The following is a 20,999-nucleotide window of genomic DNA, read 5'->3' on the forward strand; positions in this document are numbered from 1 at the left end:
TCCTCAAAGCTGCTGCTTTATTTCCAACAGGCTGAAGCGTAAAAGGAGAAAGATGAGGCAGAGGTCAAAGTAAGCCCTCATCGCTGCCAGCTGTGATCCATCTGAGGTTCTCCAGATCTACAGACCCATTCATCCAGGGAGTGGATCACTTGGAACATCTACTGAAATTGTGGCCAAGTCCTGACTTTCCATCGGAGGACAACTTCCACCGGGCCAAGCTGTGGATGCGTAACTGGAGGAAGGCAAAGATACTGGAAGGATATCAGAAGTACAGCTGCGTTGTTCATGGACCATAATACAACTTGTTTTCCAAACTGTCATGTGGTGTATTGAACAATAAATGAACACTGTTAAGTTTCCAAACAGTTCAGCCTCTTTTATTGTGTCAATATTTAGCTTCAAAGAAATCATGGCACTTAAGTTAGCCCTCTTGAGGGGGTGTGAAAGCTTGACTGGAGATGTATCAAAAATAGTGTAGGTACGGCTCCAAATTAGATTAGAAGGTAAAAACATTTATTACAAAGTGAAATATTGCAACTTTATTGTAAAAACAATATACTGAAGTAACAAGGTGTAGCAGAACAACCACTCAAGGTTTCCTGGGCCTCTAAAATGGTCTGTTTGGGTCAGGACAATCATTTGATATGACTAGGAGTTCATAGGCATTGATGACTCCCTTCCATAAAGACAGTAAACCTGAGCGCGTAAAGGTTCAGCAATGACTGCAACCTTGACAATATTTTCGAACAAAATCCATTCAATTGGAGCCTGTTTTATATGGAGTTGATTGAAGTTAATGTATCAAGAGCTACTATGTTTTGAGGAAATCCTCCATAGGGTTAAAAGTATGCTGAGCAGAGTCCTGCTTTTAAAGTTTGTATTTCACTTACAAAGGAAGGTCCCAGAGTTGTACAGAGTCCATACTGCTTGAGGTCCAGTGTGAATTTTACAGTCAGTAGTTTTGGGGTATCATATTATCTGCAGTTGTGGGTCAAAAGTTTTTTCAGAAGTCTTCAGCAAATTTTAAACTGAGAAATTTCCTTTATTTTTTAGTTTTGGAGCCTAAAGCTCAAAAACAATTTTCTAGAAAATTTCACAGATTAATTTAAAAAAATTTCAGAGAGTTTGGCGGAAATGTTTTCATTTTTCTCAAACACCCCACGGTGGCGCTCTTGCCTTCATCTGGGCCCCGCACAGAGAAGACGCCATAGAAGAAGAACTGGCACTGTAAACACAGAGATATGGCTGACGAGGGAGGCGGAGGAGACAACGTTGACAACAACATGGGGAACCATCTGCAGCTGTTACCAGGTAACAGACAGCAGCAGAGACATGTCTCACGGTGTCAGGAGGGGACAGTCCGTGTCCTCTTCCTGACAGCCGCGGAGACACCCGCAACAAAGGCCACTCCTCAGGTTTCAAAGCCGCTCTGGTCCATCTTTGATCCCGGAGCTTTCGCTTTCTGTCTTTGTTGGCATTTGTAAAGCAGCCCGTTTGGCTCCAGTAGAGTGTTTTTAGCGGCTGCGGTTGTGTTGGGATGCAGAAGGAGCGCTAACCCGTCTCTCTATGTCTTCACTAACTTGTGCCACAACAGACAACGAGGAAGAAGAGGAGGAAGATGACATGGAGACTGAGGATCGAGACAGTGACGAGGCGGAAAAACCCAGCACCATCACCTTTGACCCCAGTCTTCCCACATCTCATGCTGTGAGCAGTTTGTTGTAACAACCTTTTATAAAATGTGAACACATCGCTGTTCTTTTCTACAATATCAGTAGTAAGAAATCAGCGTTAATGCTTCCCAGAATTGAGATTTTAAATATCCAAAATAACAACACTGCTAACTATCAATAAGCTTAAGATATCTGAAAATTTGTGGAAAGTTTTACGTTTAAGGAATCATTTTATTTGTCCAGGTTGGACTTACTTCCTTTCCACATTCGACATTTCACTAATTCCTTTCTTCCCCTGGATTAATTATGTTTCTTTTCCTATTTGTGCCACTTTTGCTTTGCTAAAAATGATCATACCAACTCAGCCTTTTGGAGTGTGAACCTGCACCTCAGAGATAAGTGTTTTTTTACAGCCTCTAACTGGTTTTACTTCAGGAAATCTCTTAACAATTTCACAAAGCTTTTGCTGAAGAAAATCATCCCCAAAGCATGATGTTGCCACCACTATGTCTCATGCGGTGACGTATTCACTGATGTCCTCTCACATTCCTCTGAGGCCTTCACTGAACACCTACGTGACTTGTGGAGTTTCTTTGTAGTTTCCTTGTGACATGATGGTATAAAAATGTTCAAGGTGTAAACATACCTGTTGAAAGGCAGTGTGTTTTCTAAATCATCTGTCCTAGGAATACAAATCTTGATGATGAAAAAAGCCTTTTTTAACTTTCTAAATATTAATCTGCTACTGACTAGTTCCTGCTTTTCCACCTACATTATATTCACCTGTTGTCTTGTTTTTTTAACAATACCTTTGTTGTTTTGATTGCAGTACCTGGGTTCAGACATGGAGGAGTTTCACGGCCGCACGGTGCACGATGACGACAGCTGCCAGACCATCCCTGTGCTGCCTCACACAGCCGTGATGCTGGTACCGGGTCAGACGCTGCCCCTGCAGCTCTTTAGGCCGCAGGAGGTCAGCATGATGCGCAGCGTCATCCAGAAAGACCGAACCTTCGCCGTGCTCGCGCACAGGTACAACACAAAAATATAAAATTCCTATATCCCATATGTTATCTTCTCAGTCAGAGGAGCTAGATGTTGCTGTAATCTTTTAAGTTGTTCTGGGTCACCGGTAGTTCAGAGCTTCTGCATGTGTTTGCAGTGATGCGGGCGAGCCGGAGGCTGAGTTTGGAACAACGGCTGAAATATATGCATACCGAGAGGAGCAGGAGTACGGCATCGAAACAGTGAAAGTGAAAGCTGTTGGCAGGCAGAGATTTAAGGTCCATGAGATCAGAACTCAAGCAGACGGGTAAGTTTATTTGGTCCCATGAAGTGAGAAAGCAAAGGTCGGGGGACTGAATACTTCTTTTCACTTCTCAGCTCAGTAGAGACAACAGGATCTACTTTGTGTATTCATGGACAGGTTGTAAATGTTCAGGAATTATCAGATTACTGAGACTAGATAGAATGGAGACAGCTCAGTTTCTTGTTAATCCACATGCTAAGAAGTCCCTGAGCAGACACTGAAAACCCTAAATCCAGCATGAAAACTTAATATTAAGCATCTTAAAACTATTACCTCAGTAATAAAACAATATAGCTTTTAACTTTTCTGAATCTTGATTTAATTGACTCTAGAAGTTCACAGCTAGAGGGCAGTCTTACCCCTACATCTTAAATCCAACATGAGGAAATTCTGCAGGAGTGCAGAGAGTGCAGTAATGTTTTACTGCTTAAAAAAACAGACTTGCACACACTTCGATAAACATGTGCATTTATGCATGTTTTGCAGAGCAGCTTCCTGAAAGCTAAGGCTAGCATTAGGTTACTCTCTTTTTATGTGAATTGATGATATTCAAGTTTTAATCAAATTATTTGGTGCTCCTGTTGATTGCAGTTGGACAAAATTTAGTGAAAATTTTTGTGTGTGTTTTCTTCAGTAATTTATTAGTTTGCTTTGAACGACATAATGGAGATCTTGGAGAAGCTATGACATGTTGGCGTTAATCTAGTCTGAAATAACATATTTTCCTTTTTCAAGGCTTTGCCTTTAATTTATACATTTTAATCCTTTTAACTTGGGTAAATAAGCACATAGTTGGTTGGTAAAGAATTAATATATTGTACTTTTTATGCAATTAACGTATTTTCTGTTGACCCCGTTTGTAATGAGGGGTTGTTTGTTTATGAACCAAGGAAGTGCTACTGAATTAAGGCTTCTTACGTCACTGCTGGACCCATGAAATCCATCATTTTAACTACCATCCTCCTCTGCCCAGGAAATCATTGAGATTTTCTTTCAATATAAGCAAGCTCTTATTAAGACACATCTCCATCTTTTTACTTACGATTATATAATACACATAAATTGTCGGCCATAATCTTGTTATGACATCCTATTATAGCGATACCTCCAGAAATTAGAGCCCTTAAACTATTGCTCACTTAAATGAACCTTTTTATCTTGTGCTTTAAGTTCTCCTGAGAAGAAACATTTGTTTGATCTGTATTAAATTTACTTTGCACCAGTTACATAAGTTTTATTGCTCTTTGCTGGCCGCCTTGTTGCGGCGGCTCTCACTTTTTACATACTTCCTGTCACACACTTCCTAACATTTACTCAAGACATCACATGTTTGTGCTGCGATTCGTCTCCTTCCTTCTGTGTCTCTCAGAATCAGACAGGCCAAAGTGCAGATCCTGCCCGAACGGATCCTCCCGGACCCGCTCTCTGCCGTGCAGCTGACGCCCCTTTCCAGGCTCCACACGTCCCCCTCCTCCAAACTCAGAGCTCAGAGCTGCAAACAGGCCCAGCGCTGGTTGAGCCAGCAGGTCAGACGCTTCTCCTTGAACAGATGAATATGTGTGTGCCTCACTTCATACCAGAACCAGCAGAGTTAAATTAAAAACTGAAGATGCACAGCTTTTTTTCTTTCAGTCTCTCTCATAGTTTGGATAACAGAATAACTGGAGTTTAATATAAAATATCTGAAATACTGACGATTTCAGATATTTTATATTTCAGAAGAAGTGATGTGGAACTTCCTGTTTAATCCACAGTTTTTACTCTACATTGTTTTTTTATGTTTTATTTTTAAGCAGTTATGAAGTATGGTGGTGAAACCTTAAAGTGCTGCTGTGTAAGTTACTCAACAAGTTGTTGCTAGGTAACCACAAGTAACTGGGCAGGTTGTTGCTAGGTAACCACAAGTAACTGGGCAGGTTGTTGCTAGGTAACCAAAGAATGAGTGAGTGAGTTTTAGTCGATGCCACTAACTTTGTTTAGCCAGCCGTGAGAAGCTGAGCAGCTAAAGTCTTTCCTCTGCCTACATCCCCCAGAATGCTGTGCGGTTCTGGCTCGGAGTTCAGTGAAATTAATGAACGTCCTATCAGACGTATTATCTGTGATACATATTGTTATTTGCTTATTGTCCGGCCCTAAAAGCAAACAATACTTTTCAGGTTTTTTTGTTGTTGTTTTTTTTTTTACAAGTAAAAGAAATTCTGAACATCTGTTCAACAGCGTTGTGAAATATTGACAACTGGAAAAAAAAAAAAAAAAAAAATACTTGAATGAATTCAGTTCACCAGTGGTGGATTCGTTTCTGTTTCCAGAGGAAGTTTCACTGTGCCAACCTGACTCCATGGCCTCCCTGGGTCTACTCTCTCTACGACTCTGTGAGTGCTGCAGTCCGCTTATACAGCGCGGCCCATTAGTCACTAGAGAACATCTCGCTGGACTGAATGTAAACCTTTGTTCCCGTGGCTCGACCTCGCAGGAGTCGCTCATGAACCGAGTGAAGAAGCAGCTCCACGAATGGGACGAGAACCTGAAGGATGACTCACTCCCAACAAACGCCGTAGGTCAGCCACTCTCCGGCTCACCGCTCATCCATCATGCACGTCCGTGCGTGTTTGGCTCTTGTTTGTGCTCGTTTTGCTCCCTCCTGTTTATTTAACCCATCTCCTCTTCTCCTGCCTGGTTTGTGTCAGACTTCTCCTACAGGGTGGCTGCCTGCCTCCCCATAGACGACGCTCTGCGGCTCCAGCTGCTCAAGATCGGCAGCGCCATCCAGAGACTCCGCTGCGAGCTGGACATCATGGACCGGGTAAGCGAAGGCCGCCGCGTCCCTCTGCTGCGACGTCGTTTTCCTCGTGTTGTGATGGGATCCAGTTCCAGGGCTCGCCTGCGTTTCTCTCTGGTGTCTTTAACCGGACCTGTTTTCAGCTGGCAGACAATTTGTCGCTGCAGAGATTCATTCCAGAAGAGTTGATTTACTGCGAAACAAAAGTAAATGTTGGTTGATTTGATTTTAACAGCTGGAAAATATGGCAGAGGGGATGCCTTTTGTGTTTGGGGTGAAAGGTGAACACACTGTTGAAGAAGCTTTTTTTCTGAATACGTCCCTCCAGGCTTTCTTCACATGATTACGTTGCACATAACAAGGCAGTCTGGTGTTTGTCATCCTGGTTATTCTGTATGTTTAAACCCTGTGTGTGTGTGTGTCAGGGCGAGTTGGGACAGGAATGTCTATAAGTTCCTCCATGTTGGTGCAAACATTCAAATGTTCTGCATGATTCATTTCGGTAATTTATCAGCTCTGTGCAGAACATTTTGCAGGTATAGTTTGAGGGAAAGTTGCCTCTCATAAACTCAGTCGCCTCCACATTTACACATTCCTGTCATAGTGAAGGTTTGTGATTGGCTTCATAAAACACCAATAAGGTCATATCCTTTTGGAAACATAGTTTTTATATTATTAGCATTAAGCTGTTGTACAAAGACACAATTTTATGTTGATATCTGGCTGATAAATACCAATATCTAGGACAAGTAATTTGAAATAAAAAAGGAAAAGTAACCCTTTCAACATATTTTTAATAGAGGTCAGCTCTTTTTACTTGTAAGGTGGATGTGTTCAGGTTCTTTTTTTTAACAAACTTGTTTTCACATGAGTTTCTCTTTTTCAAGCCTGGAGGTTTAAGATTGAATTTTACAGCTTTGTTCATCAGAGTCGTCGATCGACATTTAACGTTTGACGCACATCACCTGTTAACTCGGCGTTACGTCTCCTCTTCAGTGTACGTCGTTGTGCTGCAAGCAGTGTCAAGACACAGAAATTACGACAAAGAACGAGATCTTCAGGTGAGGATTTATTTTGCTGTGACTTCTTTCAGAAGTTAAATATCAAAATTATCATTTCAATGGATTTCTGATTGAGAAATACATAAAAATGAGGACCGAAATGCAACCCCCGGGTGCATAAAGGAGTCAAGAGATTAAAATGAGATACTAAATGCTTTGAATGAAATCTACACAGTTGAAACCAGAGGTTTACACACACTGAATAAAAAGACACATGCTGCTTTTTATTTTCTTATTGTCTGAAGTTAAATCAGACCAAACATTTCTTGTTTTAGGTCAGTTAGAAAATTATTTCTTCAGTTTCCCTGAAGTTGTGAAGAAGTTTTACTTTGAAAATCTTAGATGTCTGCTGTATCCAAAAGACACACAAAAAAGTCCAGAACGAAGGCAAATTTACCAAAACACGGTAATCCGGTTAAACTGACCAGCCAGACGAGGAGGATTAGATATGAAAAGCAGCGAAGTGGCCCGCAGCTCTTCTAGTAACTCTGGAAGAGCTGCAGAGATCCACAGCTCGGGTGGAAAATCTGTCAACATAACATCTATTGGCCTTTCACTCCACAAAGCTGGCGTTGATGTTGGAGTGACATTAAGGCCATACGTGCTGGAAACCAGTAACACACATCATCCTGGACTCAGCTGGACACACCATCCCCACAGTAAAACACGGTGGAGGCAGCATAATGCTGTGGTTGATGTGATCATTTTTGTTCATTGAAGAAAATCTGTTGTAGGCTGAGAAACATTTGACTCTAAGCTCATCACAAAAAGCAATTAATCAATTAGTTGCATGAGAAATTAAAATGAGCTCGATAATTTCCATTGTGGTTTTACAGTTTTGATTACAGAGACATCATATTCTATTTTACTTATTATGTGTGGCTTTTATTTCCTTTTCAATGGTTTTACTTTTGAATATTTAAAATATCTCCCGGTTCCAGCAGTAAGTCTTCTTTACAAAATTCCGGTTTACTGGTTTTTGAGACTTGTATTATTACACTGTTCTCAATGCATCGCTTAAAAATGGATTTGTGGTTTGTTGTTTTACAAACTGTGCAAAAGTTTGAGGTATGAATAATCTTACTTAAAATGTGCAAACGTACTTCAATTTGTGCATCTATTCACACAAAAGTTGGCTGTTTTATTTGATGAAAAACAGCAGAATAAAGCAAACCTTTCTCCTCTGTAATCACTGCCATTACAAACGCATCGTGGTCGAGGCTGGAAGTTGTATAGAGTCAGAGTTACGTCATGAGTAAACACAGCACCTCCACACCGACAGCCTCTGTTATTTAATGTCATTTTCCAGCCGCCTGCGATCTGTTTTGGGTCACCTCTTTGTTCAGCAGCAACACACAAAGACGCCAAGGACACGGGACATTGTCCAGAGCCTCGGTGGATGTTTTTCCAGACAAAAGTGTGATTTAGTCACCAAGATTATCAGAGTTAACCAGCGATTATGTGTGCTGCGAGATCTCTGATCCTCTCAGAAATAATAACTGTGTCCTGCTAATGTATTTTCAATTAGGGGTCTGAGAAAAAAAAAACATAATTGTATTACATAGGAAAATCTTGACAGCAGTGATGTTTTTGAAAAAAAAAAAAAGAAAAAGCTTGAACGTCTCATATTTGATCGCATCAAAGTATCTGAAATTTACAGCATTGAAAAAATGTTTGTAGTTTTATTGCATCATTTTGAATAAACACAATACATTTTATAGTTAGGATTTTCTTAGCAAAATATGCACATATGATTATATAACAGGGCAAATTTAAATTCAAAATGCATTTTATTTTAACTCTACTTCAGGTTCCTGTATCCTTTTGGCCAAATCAGTGATATTAAATATCAAACTCACGTTGTGCACAAGCAGTAAACGTTTTGAATTTAGAAAAACGGTAACATTTTAGAGAGGGAAAAGCTTTTATTTAAAGCTTTTTAACATGTTTTGCATATTATTTTGGTAAATTACCAAAGCAGCTAAGGCTGCTGCTGAATTTTAGATTCACTTGAGTAAAAGGTTGATTTTAAGGTTTGAGTTCAAATTTGTGAAAACGTGATGATGCGATTTTTATTAGCCTGTTGGTATTAACCCACATTTTCTTCACCGTTGCTTCGCTACCATCTCTACTCGTCCTGAGCTCAGTGAACCTGGTGGCTAAGATCAGGTTGAGTCTCAAAAACTTTAAGTTTGAATCCATTACAGTTTACAAAATATGCCTGAAAGCAGCTCTTTGTGATTGTTAACCGTACATGGCCATGCAGTCCGAGGTGGTTGAACAAACTGCTGTACTCAGACACAGCAGGATTAACGCTTATATTTTAATTTCATTAATTTTTTTTTAAGTCTCCAATGAGTTTCTCAGCTGATGACTTGTTGCCCGTTTCTCCTCCACCAGCTTGTCTTTGTACGGCCCCATGGCGGCGTACGTCAACCCTCACGGTTACGTTCACGAAACGCTGACTGTCTACAAAGCCAACAACCTGAACCTGGTCGGCAGGCCCTCCACGCTGCACAGCTGGTTTCCAGGGTAACGCTCACTGTGTTCAGTTGACCTCTGACCTTAAACTCTTGTTAAATGTGTTTGGAAGTCAGCATGAATTCAGCAGTGTTTGTGTTTTGCTTCGTATCTGCTCTGGTCAGAAGTGCCTTTTCCTGTTCATTTAAACAGGATCTTCTGCTACAAACACAAAGATTCAGCCCCGTTTTGAAGGTGGAGGCTCTGCACAGACTGTGAAACCTTCACGGAGTTGTATTTCTAAATGGATCAAATGTACTGCTGCTGCAAAGGAACAAAATGTTTTTGACACCAAAACCATTGATTTGCTTTAAAAATATAACAACCCTGCCTTGTCTGTGCAAAGGCAGCAGTGCAGAGTCACTGTTGCTCTTTTTTTCTTCATCATTTCTTTTTAGATGATCTGCGTTTCGCTCAGCCTGTGTTGGTCTGTTCAGAATTTGCTGCATTTTTTTTTTTTGAGCAGGTCTCAGGAGGGAGTTTAGGAATTACAAGACATGGAGACTTTGATTTTGTCCTAGTGTGATTGAATTATTGAATAATTCATGTTCACTCTCGATGAACTCTGCTGAGTGTACTTTTAAAGTTAAATGAATTAGATCTAATGGTTTAGATTCTGGACTGGGATTCATTCGTGTAGAACTGCATGTATCTTTTGTAATGATCTTAAGACCAAAATAATCCAACTGAGACTTTGAGGAGTCAAAATAACACTGTGTAAAACTAAAAGAAAGGTGGACGGGAACGAACACAAACTCAGTAAAGGTTTCCAAAAACGCAGAGCTCTTTGGACGGAGGATCTTGAGGCGAATTCAGTCAGTGGGATTAGAGTTAAGAAAAGCTTTGTTGTGAAATTATGTTCTTATGAAGGCACCGTGTCCTTATTTATGTCGCACCTTTTGAGCAAAAGCAACTAAAAGTGCTTATGTGTTGAAGTTAACAGCAGCATACATTAAGATAAAACAAACTGAAACATATTTAGATTATACAGATTTTAAAATAAGGTAAAAAATAAAAATAAAAACTAGGCTAAGCACATGCAGCATCAAATGAAAATGTCTGTAGCCTTGTTGGGAGCATTAATGCAGCGAACGGGAAGCTTCTTCCTGATGTTTGGTGCATAAAAACTGATTCTGCTTCGTGTTTAGTTTTAACTCTAGTCCAGGCTTTTGCTAGTAAATGCTTTGTTAGGGAGATTATAAACTCTATTCTTGGACTGATGAGGTGATCTCGTTATTTATGCAGAATACCTTTTTTTTTTTCTTCTTTTAATCAAGTTTTAGCTTCTCAGGTGTGTTTTCCTATTGACCACTTAGATCATCTGATACTTCATGTTTAATGCTGGATTCCAGGACTGGATAAAGATGGAAAAACGATAACAAACATATATATTCAGACATTTTTCCTCATCCAATTGAGATTTTTAGTGTTTATACTTAAATAAAAACATGTACAACTGAGACCACTTTGGAAAAGGATGGATTTTTAAAATGAAAAAGTTTTCTAGGAACATTTCGCCACACGTAAATGATGATTTATTGTTGAATCCCTCTTTCCTCTCAGCTACGCCTGGACCATCGCTCAGTGCCGGACCTGCGGCTCCCACATGGGCTGGAAGTTCACGGCCACCAAGAAGGACTTGTCTCCGCCTCGCTTTTGGGGTTTGACCCGCTCGGCCATGCTGCCCCGCATCCCGCAGGGGGAGGACGAGGACGGCGACAAAGGCTCTCGCCTCTTCTGCCTGTGACTTCACACCATCCGTCCCTCCTCTTCAGAAATCGCCTCCCCGCGCCCCGCTCCTCCCGTCATTGTCAAACTGCGAATACTTTCTAACTTAATAGTCATCAGTGCATCGTAACAGCTGCAACATGCGGCAGAAAATCCATCGCAGCAGAAGAGGGGAGTGAGGGTGTGGTCGTCGAACAGCACTTTCCGGGGTGGATTTTAGGAGGACGGATGGAGCAATGAGAAGGAGACGAAGACCGACGGCCTGAACAGGCTGGGAACTCGTTCGACATCCCCGCATGCAGCAGCTGCACATCCAGCCGTTTCCTGTCCGTACGAAGCAATATGGCTGAAGGTTCACACTCCGACACACACAAATAAACACAAAACGGTCGCTTCATGCTTTACGATCTCTACTGTTCTCTTCCTGCAGCGCAGAGTCTCATCTGCATGCAGCTGGCACCGCGATAGCAGCCACTTTGTTTAGTGAACTTGTTGTCATTTCAGCTGTTTGTCTGAGATATTTAATCTGTCGTAGAGCAGCGGGGGTCGGCTCGGTAAATTAGGATATATTTGAACAGCGAGTCTGTTTCGGTAATTCACTTATTATTCATTACGCACAGGGTTGTATTTCAAGTGTTTATTTCTGCAAATGCTGATGGATTTAATTTACAGCTAATTACAACATTCAGTTCCTCAGAAAATTAAAGTTAGGTGGAAATGGACAGAAATGCCGCAGTACTGAAAAGTCAGGGCTCCTTTTGCATGAATTGCTGAATTAGTGCACCATGATATGGAGGTTCCTGGGTCTTCAGGAGGCTCAGGTTGGCTGGGGGAAGAGTAATGACTTGGTTATGCGTATCCTGCTTTTTAGAGCAGATAAGATGTTGCCTATTGTTCAGCACAAAGAGTAAGTTCTCGATGCCTCGTCATGATTTCCCCTAAACTCTTCACAATCCTTTCAACGCTGAAGTTATCCCAGTTGCTTGTGCACTTTTTTTCACAGTTTTTCCTTCCACCTAACTTTCCATTAAGAGGCTTGGATACATTGCAATATGATCAGTCAGATACTTTGGTTTTTTTATTTGCTATATTGTGATCGTAACATATCTGTATTTAAATTGTTTTTTTTTCTTGACTGTATTTAATATTTCAATTTCCTGATTTGCTTGTTTTTTTTTAAACCGAACGCCACAACCATCAAAATTAAAAGAAATAAACACTTTAAATATATTGGTGTAATGAAAAGGAGTTTCACCTTCTGAGTTAAATTATATGAAATAAACTACATTTTCAAGGATATTCTAATTTACTAAGAAGCATTCATGTGCGTGTAGATCTGTGATTACAGACTATTTTTGAAAATGTTAGATCTGATGTATTTTTGTATGCAAGAGTTTTTTGTTTTTGTTTTGTTTTTTCAGGATTAATTTAACATTCTTGCTGATGTGTGGAGGAACCGTGCAGGTAATTATCACAGCCATGTTTCCTTGTTTATCCAAACAAAAACCGGAGGCTAATATCAGAGATGATGATGATGATGATGATGATAATGTGTAATACACTTGATCAAATCTGCTGGGTTTGCATTCAGCAGAGGCTGTTTGTCCCGTCTGGTGGTTTGCTTCAGGAGTGAACATCAGATACGTATCAGTGCCTCAGGGCGGACCGTTTCACAAAGGTCAGAGCTAATTAAGACGGAGAGCAAAGCGGAGCGTTCGCCCTTATCCATTCATTTTGTTCATGACGTGTGGCATGTTAGAAATTCGGTGCCTATTCTAACAGCTCGACGGTCCTTTTGTTGCTGCTTTGGAAAATCTGCGAGCCAGTCCTGAACACGAGCTCATAAACAGCAACCCGGCGATAAGATTCACGGCTTATTGTTTCGTAGTTTCTGGGTTCTCTCACGTTTGCTTTCCATCGAACTCCTGGGTCTTTCTCTGTGGCTGTATAGAAACATGAGTTGTATTATATGACTGTTATTCTTCTGATTTGTAGATTGTCCTTTATCTCCCAATCCTCTTTTTGTGTTTTTGAAAATTGTTGGAATTTTATCATTTCGCTACTAAAACAAAGCACAGCGAGAGATCATATAAAAATTTGAGGCTGTTCATCTGCAAACATGTTTTTTTTTTGTTTTTTTCTTTGTTTATAGTTGACATTTTTTCAATGAAAGCTTCTTCTTTTTCCTTCTTATTTGCTGAGGGAGAAGGTTATTTACAGCACCGGTTTAGTCACAATCATTCAGCTACAAACAATTCAGAAATAGGGGAACAGTTTGCATGTTTTGTCTCATTCATCTGACTGGAACAATAAAACGAGAAGCGCTCAGCTTGTGTGAGGATATTTGCTGGATACTGAGGTTTTGAAAATGTTCAATATTTCATTCTTACTTTTTGGTAAGTTTTAGATAAGCTGGATGTTTGATTTTGCTTTAGTCCAAGTTTTGCTCTCTTTCCTCTTGTTTTCAGTATTTAAACTAAACTGAGCTAAATCTTGTACTGCACTTAGAAATATAGCTGGACTAATTTACTTAGGATCTTCAGTAAAGTGTTTTTATTTTTTAATTTTTTTGTAAGAAAACAGGTAAGACAAAAAATCAAATTCACGGCTGAAAAATTCTTGATTTGTAAAGCATGTCCCTTAAAGTTTAATGGAACGACTGACCAGTATACTTTTTCAGGTTAACTTGTATTAAAAACTCTTGATCCGACCTTTAATTCACACTTGTAAAACAAATGGCTAATTGTGAGATGATGAGCTGCAGATCTTAATAAGACAAACATGATCCTGCTGTGTTTTTAATAAAAATCTTATCTTAACTTTTATGCCTAAAAGTGGCTCAAAAAAAGTCCAGATTTTTCACATTTTATCTAAATTAAATTTACTTTTAATAATTCAATAGATTAGAATAGAAAAATCCCTAACTGTCCCGCAGTGGCAAAATTCAGACGTACCAGCAGCAAATTGATCGACAAAGTCAAAGAATGAATATTTACCCAGGTAAAACATATAAAGACATAAAATAAGAAGTAATATAGACAAAACAGAAGAAAAAACCCTTCCAAAGGTTTCTGTGGAGTGCAATTTAAAAAATATATAATTTCTGGCGAGGAATAAATGAGGACACATTCATTTCCTCTTATACCAGCTAAAATTACTGTCAGGTATGTCATGTAAGCAGAAAATGCAGACAGTGTCATAACTCAACATTTTGAAGAAGGTTTCTCTGCTTAGGCCTCAGACATTTGGTTCGTTGTGCTCCTGACTGTTGAAGTGAGAGTCTGGTGAGATTTAAAAGAAGATTGTTTTGGGAAAAATACGTTTAAATTAGTCATTTAACTTTATAGAAAATAGTTTCCAAGAGGGAGACGTTCAAATAAAGTTCATGCTGGAAGCAGACCACAAGATGCTAAAAGAAGTCTTCAAAAAAAAAAAAAAAAAGAAAACAATCCTCTCAAGGTTGAAGTTACACCTGGAATATTCGGATTATTTAAAATCATAAACTTGAAAACTGTGTAATATTTTCCTCCCAATTCACAATTATGCACCACTGTTTGTCCATCAAGCAAAATCCCAATAAAACAGTTTAAAATTTGGGTTTTCAAGACGTTTTCAAGGTGCTGTATCCTGTTACTTTGCAGACTTTGCATCCAGTCATTGGTCTAGTTTTCATTCCTACGTCAATCTAAAAGCAGGATGTTTCACTAAGCGATCAGTTGCCTGGTTCCAGAAAAGGCCTTTGCTTGTTTTTCCTGATCATTTGTTGCACCAGTGGCTAAAAATGGAGACAACCTTATGCTGCTTTTCAGGTTTCTGTCCAGACTGTTCGGTCTCACGCCACAGAGATCCAGACCTGATGGTTCTGGACGTCTGTGGTTTTATAAAGCTGGGACGCATTAGTGGAGTAGTGCTTTTAAAGAAGAAGCTAGAAGCTCCTTTCTAATTCTAACAAATCCAAAGAGAGGTTGCCCTTGCTCCTGAGCCATCATGTCTACACACATCATGTGATTTTTGCGTTTTATGTCTGATGTGGACGCAAATATTCGCAGGCTCATTCGGAGCCGTCTGATGAGTCTCTGTGTGTGGGAGAAGAGATGCGGAGCCTCTCTGAGGACTTTAATGTGACGACCCTCGGAGAAAAACATTTCTGGTACCACTTTGAGATGCATTATATGACATTTCACCAACACACCTTGGTTATTTTTTTTTTCCTTTTGCTTTGTGTCCGCAGCAGCTGCTGGGTCGTCTTTTCATGTCCAGGAGGAACAGCACCTCCTAAATTATTGCTTTTTACTTTTTTATACCACAACCATATATTAAGTAGTTAGGATATCAGTGAGGAATTAATTTCCGACAGTAAATGAATTCCAAAATCGAAACTCAGACGTTATATTTACCTTCAGTACGCAGATAGATTCATATTTTAAACCCTTATTTCTGTTCATCTTGATGTCTGCCAAAAGATTGTGGCCGGCTGAATAAAGTGGATTATGAGGTCATTAGATCAGTGGATGTTTTCTTCCCTGATGGCACAGCCATATTCCAACAATGTCAAGATTCATCAGGATAAGACTGTGAAAGAGTCTTTCTTTCACAACACTGGAGAAAAATTAATCTAGAGACGCTGCAGAAGCGAATGTGTGCCAGTTTAACAAAAATATTAGCGTGTGCGACCTTTCTTGTTTGGTGTTTTTTTTTTTTTTTTTTTTTATTCTGACCAGGCAGTGAAAGAACAAAGCAGATCCAGGCTGTGATGTGCACTGAGCAATACAGCAAGCGTGGAGAACAGCTGTGCACACTACGTTCATTAATCACGGATGTCAGCTGGGCTTGTTACGGCACACGGGCTGCTCCATGTAAGCATGACATGTTCGCACGCTTAAGTGCTGCTTGTTCATACTAGGCTTCATTACCATCAATTACAATGCGCCCGCAGCAAAGATGGTCACAGCAGGACATCGTCTGAGTCTATGGAAGGTGCTACTGATTGACAACCGAAACCTCGTAGAGGTTAAACAGGGAAACTTCACACGACCGAGCTATTTTTGGACATTTCACTGTGCTGCTTTGTGCTGCCAAAGATTGATGAAAGACATTACTCCAAAAAAAAAAAAAAAAAGCAGCTCACTGACTCTACAGCACTGTGCCTTTCAGGAATGTTCATCCCTCTTGATCTTTTCAATATTTGTCACTTCACAGCAACAAATATCACCTTCGTTTTGGGGTGTTTAGAAGGGATCCATACTTTTGTTTTCATCATTCTTCACTCAGATACTTCCAGTGCCACTAACAGGGCACCTGATTAGTAAATCTAATGTGTCACACGCGATCTAATCTCACGTCTTGAAGGCTGAAAAACACCGCAGAGAGGTCAGGAGACAGTTGTGGAAAAGTTTAAAGGAGAGACGGCTTATAAATCAATATTCCAAGCAGAAAACTGTACAGTCTCTCATCTGAAAATGGATGGACAATACCAATACACAGCTGTCCACTTAAACTGACTGGATAATGAGATCGCAAATCAGAGAAGCAGCAGAAGACGATGAAGTGGAAAATAAAAAGCCTGGAGGACCTCCAGAGATCACAGCTCAGGTGGAAAGTATGTCGGTAGGATAACTCTTCGTTATGCAGTCCAGAAATCTGGCCCTTTGTGAAAGAGAAGCCAAAAGAAACCTGAGTTAGATCTGCAAGACGGATCAGTTTCAGTTTAGCCGATAGAGCAAACGTGTAGAAGAGGTGCTCTGGTCAAATGAAACCAAAAGTAAACTTTTCAGCTGTTTGCGGAGGAAAACTAGCCCTGAACATCCCCCTGAACACACCATCCTCACTGTGAAACAGCAGTGGCAGCATCAGGCTGTGGGGGGAGTTTTCCTCAGAGGAGGAAGGGAATCCAGGCTAAGCTTATAAGAAGATGAATGGATCAAAATACAAGGAAATTTGGAAGAAAACTAGTCAGGCTCCATAAAACGTGGAGCTAGGTCAGAGGTTCGTCTTCCATCGTGGGTTAAAATCACCTAGTCAAAGTACAGACGTGAATCCGATTGAGAATCTGTTGCAAGATCAACTGTGGCTGAGCTGACTGGGCAAAATGTTTAGCGTGCAAAGCTGGTAGAGACAAACTCTAAAAGACTTGCAGCTGTAACTGCAGCAAAAGGCGGATCTACAAAGTGCTGACTCGGTGGAGGGATCAAAACAAAATGCACACCACACTATTCAGATTTTTATTTGGAAAAATATTAGCATTTTTGCTTACACTATAATTATGCACAGCTTTAAGTTAGTCTAGCAACACATGAAATAAAAAGAATGTGCAAAGGACGTAATTTTTGGGAAAAAAATAACTCATGCTTATTTACATTTGAAGACGTATATCGCATATTAAGTGATTTGTAGCAGTCTCTTAAGAGTCAGTGGAAAAACGTCTATTGGCTTTGCAGCAACAAGAAGCTTATTTTAATTACTGCATGTTTCCAATGGTATTTTGACCATTCATGTTTGCAACGAGCTCAAAGTCTTTGCAGCTTACGAGACTTCTGGTCAAGCTGCGAAATGTATCAAATCGCAGTTTTAATGGTAATTTCCACATGTGCAAATATGCAAAAGATTGCTTGGACGCAGCATTCAGTAGACCAGTACATTTCAGGTGGCAGAATCTGTTTTATAATATTATTTGTGAGTAGCTGGATGGACTTTCACTCTATTTTACTCCTCTACACCTGACATAGACCTAGGAGAACTAGATGGGTCAGCGAGATTAGAGAAAGGTGAGGGAAATGTGGGTGAATCACAATCCTTATTTCAATTTTCATAAGTAATGACATAAATAGTGGCACTCTAATCATCAGCCATCTCAACAGATTCAAGTCACAACTCCAAATATTAATATTCCTCCTTCCAGTCAGAAGAAATCTGCCTGCAAATAACAAGATGACATTAAATCTGAATCTACCAGCAGTATGAATAATTCTGGACAAATAAGAACGATGTTTGTGACATGTTCAAACAGCAACTCTGTAAACACGGTTTGGTTTCACTTTATTTTTGGTCACTTCAGCCTGCTGAAATATTCTTTCCTGTTTGGGTCAACAAAGAAAAATATCTGAACAGGTTTCCCCAGGCACTCATTGTTTTTTTCTTCACAGTTTGTTTGCTGTTTAGTGCATGTAGCAGCGTGATTGACACTGTTTGGCATAAAAACTGACATCCAGTCTAGCTTACAGGACATATATGAACCATGTTTGGGTTTCTCTTCCAACACAGTTGATCATTTTCTGAGTTTTTAAGTCCAGACTGGTCCCACCATCTATGACGGCATAATTGGTCCATTGTAGATAGAAATAACGAGTACATTTTTGCCAAAAAAGCTCAGAAATTTAGAGATTAATCTCATCAAATCTCTCATTGCTAGAAGGAAACTTGGAAATCTCTTGCATATGAAAAGCTGAACATTTGCTAGAAATTTTTGGATCACTCTTAGAAATTATATATATATATATATATATATATACATATATATATATATATATATATATATATATATGTATATATATATATAAAATCTTTCAAAAGTAATTTTTTTCTGCTTTTCAAACAATTCCGTCTTTTTTCCCCCAAAAGATTTCTGAGATCAATCTGAACATTTGAGATGACGCTTGCACATTTTCGACTTCTCAAACTTAAACATTTCCAAGTTTCCTTCTAGCAAATTTCTGAGTTTAGTCTCAAAATTTCTGAGTGCCTTTGCGGAAAGTTGCTTACTTTTTCTACAATGACCCTAATACGCCGTCATACATCATCAGCTGCAATAACCAGCTGATAATTGTTTAATTTAGCAAATATTGCCTGATAAAGCCTACAAAAAAAAGGCTGCTACGCTTCTTCACTTGAGCTTGAAGCGTCCAGACTCTCCTTCTTGATGCTCTTATCAGAGTCTGTTATTTCTGCTCCTGAATCCTTGGCAGAGAGCTCCTTCTCCATGCTGTCACCCTCTTCTTTGTGGTCCTCCTCCTCTCCCTCCTCCCCATCCTCTCTGTCATCACTCAGGCAGGTTTTGCTTCTGTCTCCTCGCCTCCTGCTCAGGCCGTTCCTGGCCAGGCTCCTCCTGACGGTGGACGGGTCCACCAGGGTCCCGCTCGTCACCGCCAGCTCGGAGGTGATGTCGCTGCTGGACATCTTCTTGTTCTGCAGGCAGATGAGCTTTATGTGCCGCTCGTCGGCTCCGCTCAGCTTGCGCGGTCGGCCGCTGCGCTTCTGGTCCTCCACGGTGCCCGTCTTCCGGTGCTTCTGCAGCAGAGCCTGGATGGCGCTCTTGGAGACCCCCGTCTGCCGGGCGATCTTAGCCTGAGAAAGTCCCTGCTGGCTGAGGCTCACCACCTGCAGCCGGGTCTCTATGCTCACTTTACCCATAGAGCTAAAAGTCTCACCTCTTCTAACAGGAACAGGCCCAGTTCATGGTCCAAACAGTCCGCGGTTTCTGCCCATTCAAGAGGCTCTAAAGCACCGCGGACCCACAAAAAGGAAAGTGCAAACAATACGCAGACAAAGTAGACAACCAGGGCGCTTTTATGGAGGAACTAGTGTGTGAGGAGGGAGCTGTAACGAACACATGGACAGTTGTTGTTTTGGAAACCAGGAAAAAAACAAAAACATGTCGAATTCCTGTTGGAAATTACTTCATCACTTATTCTCTAAAAGATCAAATGAAGCGCTTTGTCGCCAACTAGCGGTCAGGAGTACGAACGTCCAAACGACAACATGAAAGTGTCATGGAGAAGAAGCAGGAAAAATATATGGTTTACGTTTTTATTTTATTGTTGTTGGGGGTTTTTTTAACCAAGGAAACTCTGAAAAGTATTGCGTGCTTTTCTATTCAATCCTCTTGAGTCAATACTTAGCACAGCCTTTTTCTCTGCAATTATAGCTCTTTGCTAATTACCTACTGGTGAGTCAGTCTGGATGGAGAACATCTGTGAAGAGGTATTTTCAAGTTTTGACAATGATTCTCAGCTTTATTTAAGTCTAGACTTTTACTGGACCATTGTAAGACACATTCTGGACATGAACTGTTTAAACTTTTATCTTTAATTTGGTATTTGCACTATTTGCAAAAACCATCCGCCACAGAGAATTTCTTCCCTGATGAGGAAAGTCCTCAACTATGAAACAAAGCAAGAATTTTTGCAATGTCACATCAAATATTTTTTTTCTGTCTTCATGAAAATGACTTGAAATACGTGCACATTTTGTGCTTTGGTTCTTATTTCATCTCCTCTCTAAGTTAATATATTTATACTTATGTCTATATGCTGATAGTAGTTGAAAACCAAAGTCAGATTCCTCATTTGTGCACACTATCTTGGCCAATAAACATATTCTGAATCTAACATGTGTTCTGTTTTTGATCCAAGCTTCTTGTCTTTGACTGTACAACTCATTAGTTGTCTCTAATAGAGTGTGTTTTTTTACAGCATCTCTTTTTTTATTTAGGTATCCTATCTGGCTTGAGCTCTCGTAGTTGCTGGTTATCTCTTGAATGCCCAAACCAGTTTGCCTTCTCCTGGGTCATCTATAGGACCTTGGCAAAGTGGCAAAACATTTGAAACAAGTAGTGCTAATAATGTTTGAACCTATAATTATGGAGTCTAAAACTGTTTAGAGATTGCTCCAAAAACAAACCCTCTCCCAATATGTGTATATCTGCAGCTCTCCCCTCATGTTCACTCAGTTTGTTGAACCAAGCCGGTGTTCAGAGTACCGGCCAATCCTACGAGTGCTGTCAAACAAACCCTTTTCATGTTGATAGAGAAAAAGTAGCAGATGCAGTCAGCCATAACCACTTACCAGACATTAGCAGGCGTTGGTCCTGTCCAGTTAAAAGACATCCAAGAACATTCAGCACTACTTGCTCAGAGATTTAGATGGATATGTGA

General features: G+C 40.1%; 1 protein-coding gene across 1 annotated transcript; it reads left to right on the forward strand.

The window, feature by feature from the left end:
- The first annotated feature begins 1,171 nt into the window (after nt 1-1,171).
- crbn (cereblon) lies at nt 1,172-13,398 on the forward strand. The gene is made up of 11 exons (XM_015010467.2): nt 1,172-1,311; nt 1,595-1,707; nt 2,503-2,705; nt 2,836-2,985; nt 4,352-4,508; nt 5,292-5,354; nt 5,456-5,540; nt 5,670-5,785; nt 6,758-6,822; nt 9,223-9,354; nt 10,906-13,398. Exons 1-11 carry the CDS (start codon nt 1,242-1,244, stop codon nt 11,087-11,089), a joined length of 1,338 nt encoding a protein of 445 aa, XP_014865953.2. The 5' UTR covers nt 1,172-1,241; the 3' UTR covers nt 11,090-13,398.
- The last annotated feature ends 7,601 nt before the right edge of the window (nt 13,399-20,999 follow it).

This window comes from Poecilia mexicana, unplaced genomic scaffold, assembly GCF_051168715.1.
Source record: "Poecilia mexicana isolate PSO_F unplaced genomic scaffold, ASM5116871v1 scaffold_5, whole genome shotgun sequence".
Classification (NCBI taxonomy): Eukaryota; Metazoa; Chordata; class Actinopteri; order Cyprinodontiformes; family Poeciliidae; genus Poecilia; species Poecilia mexicana.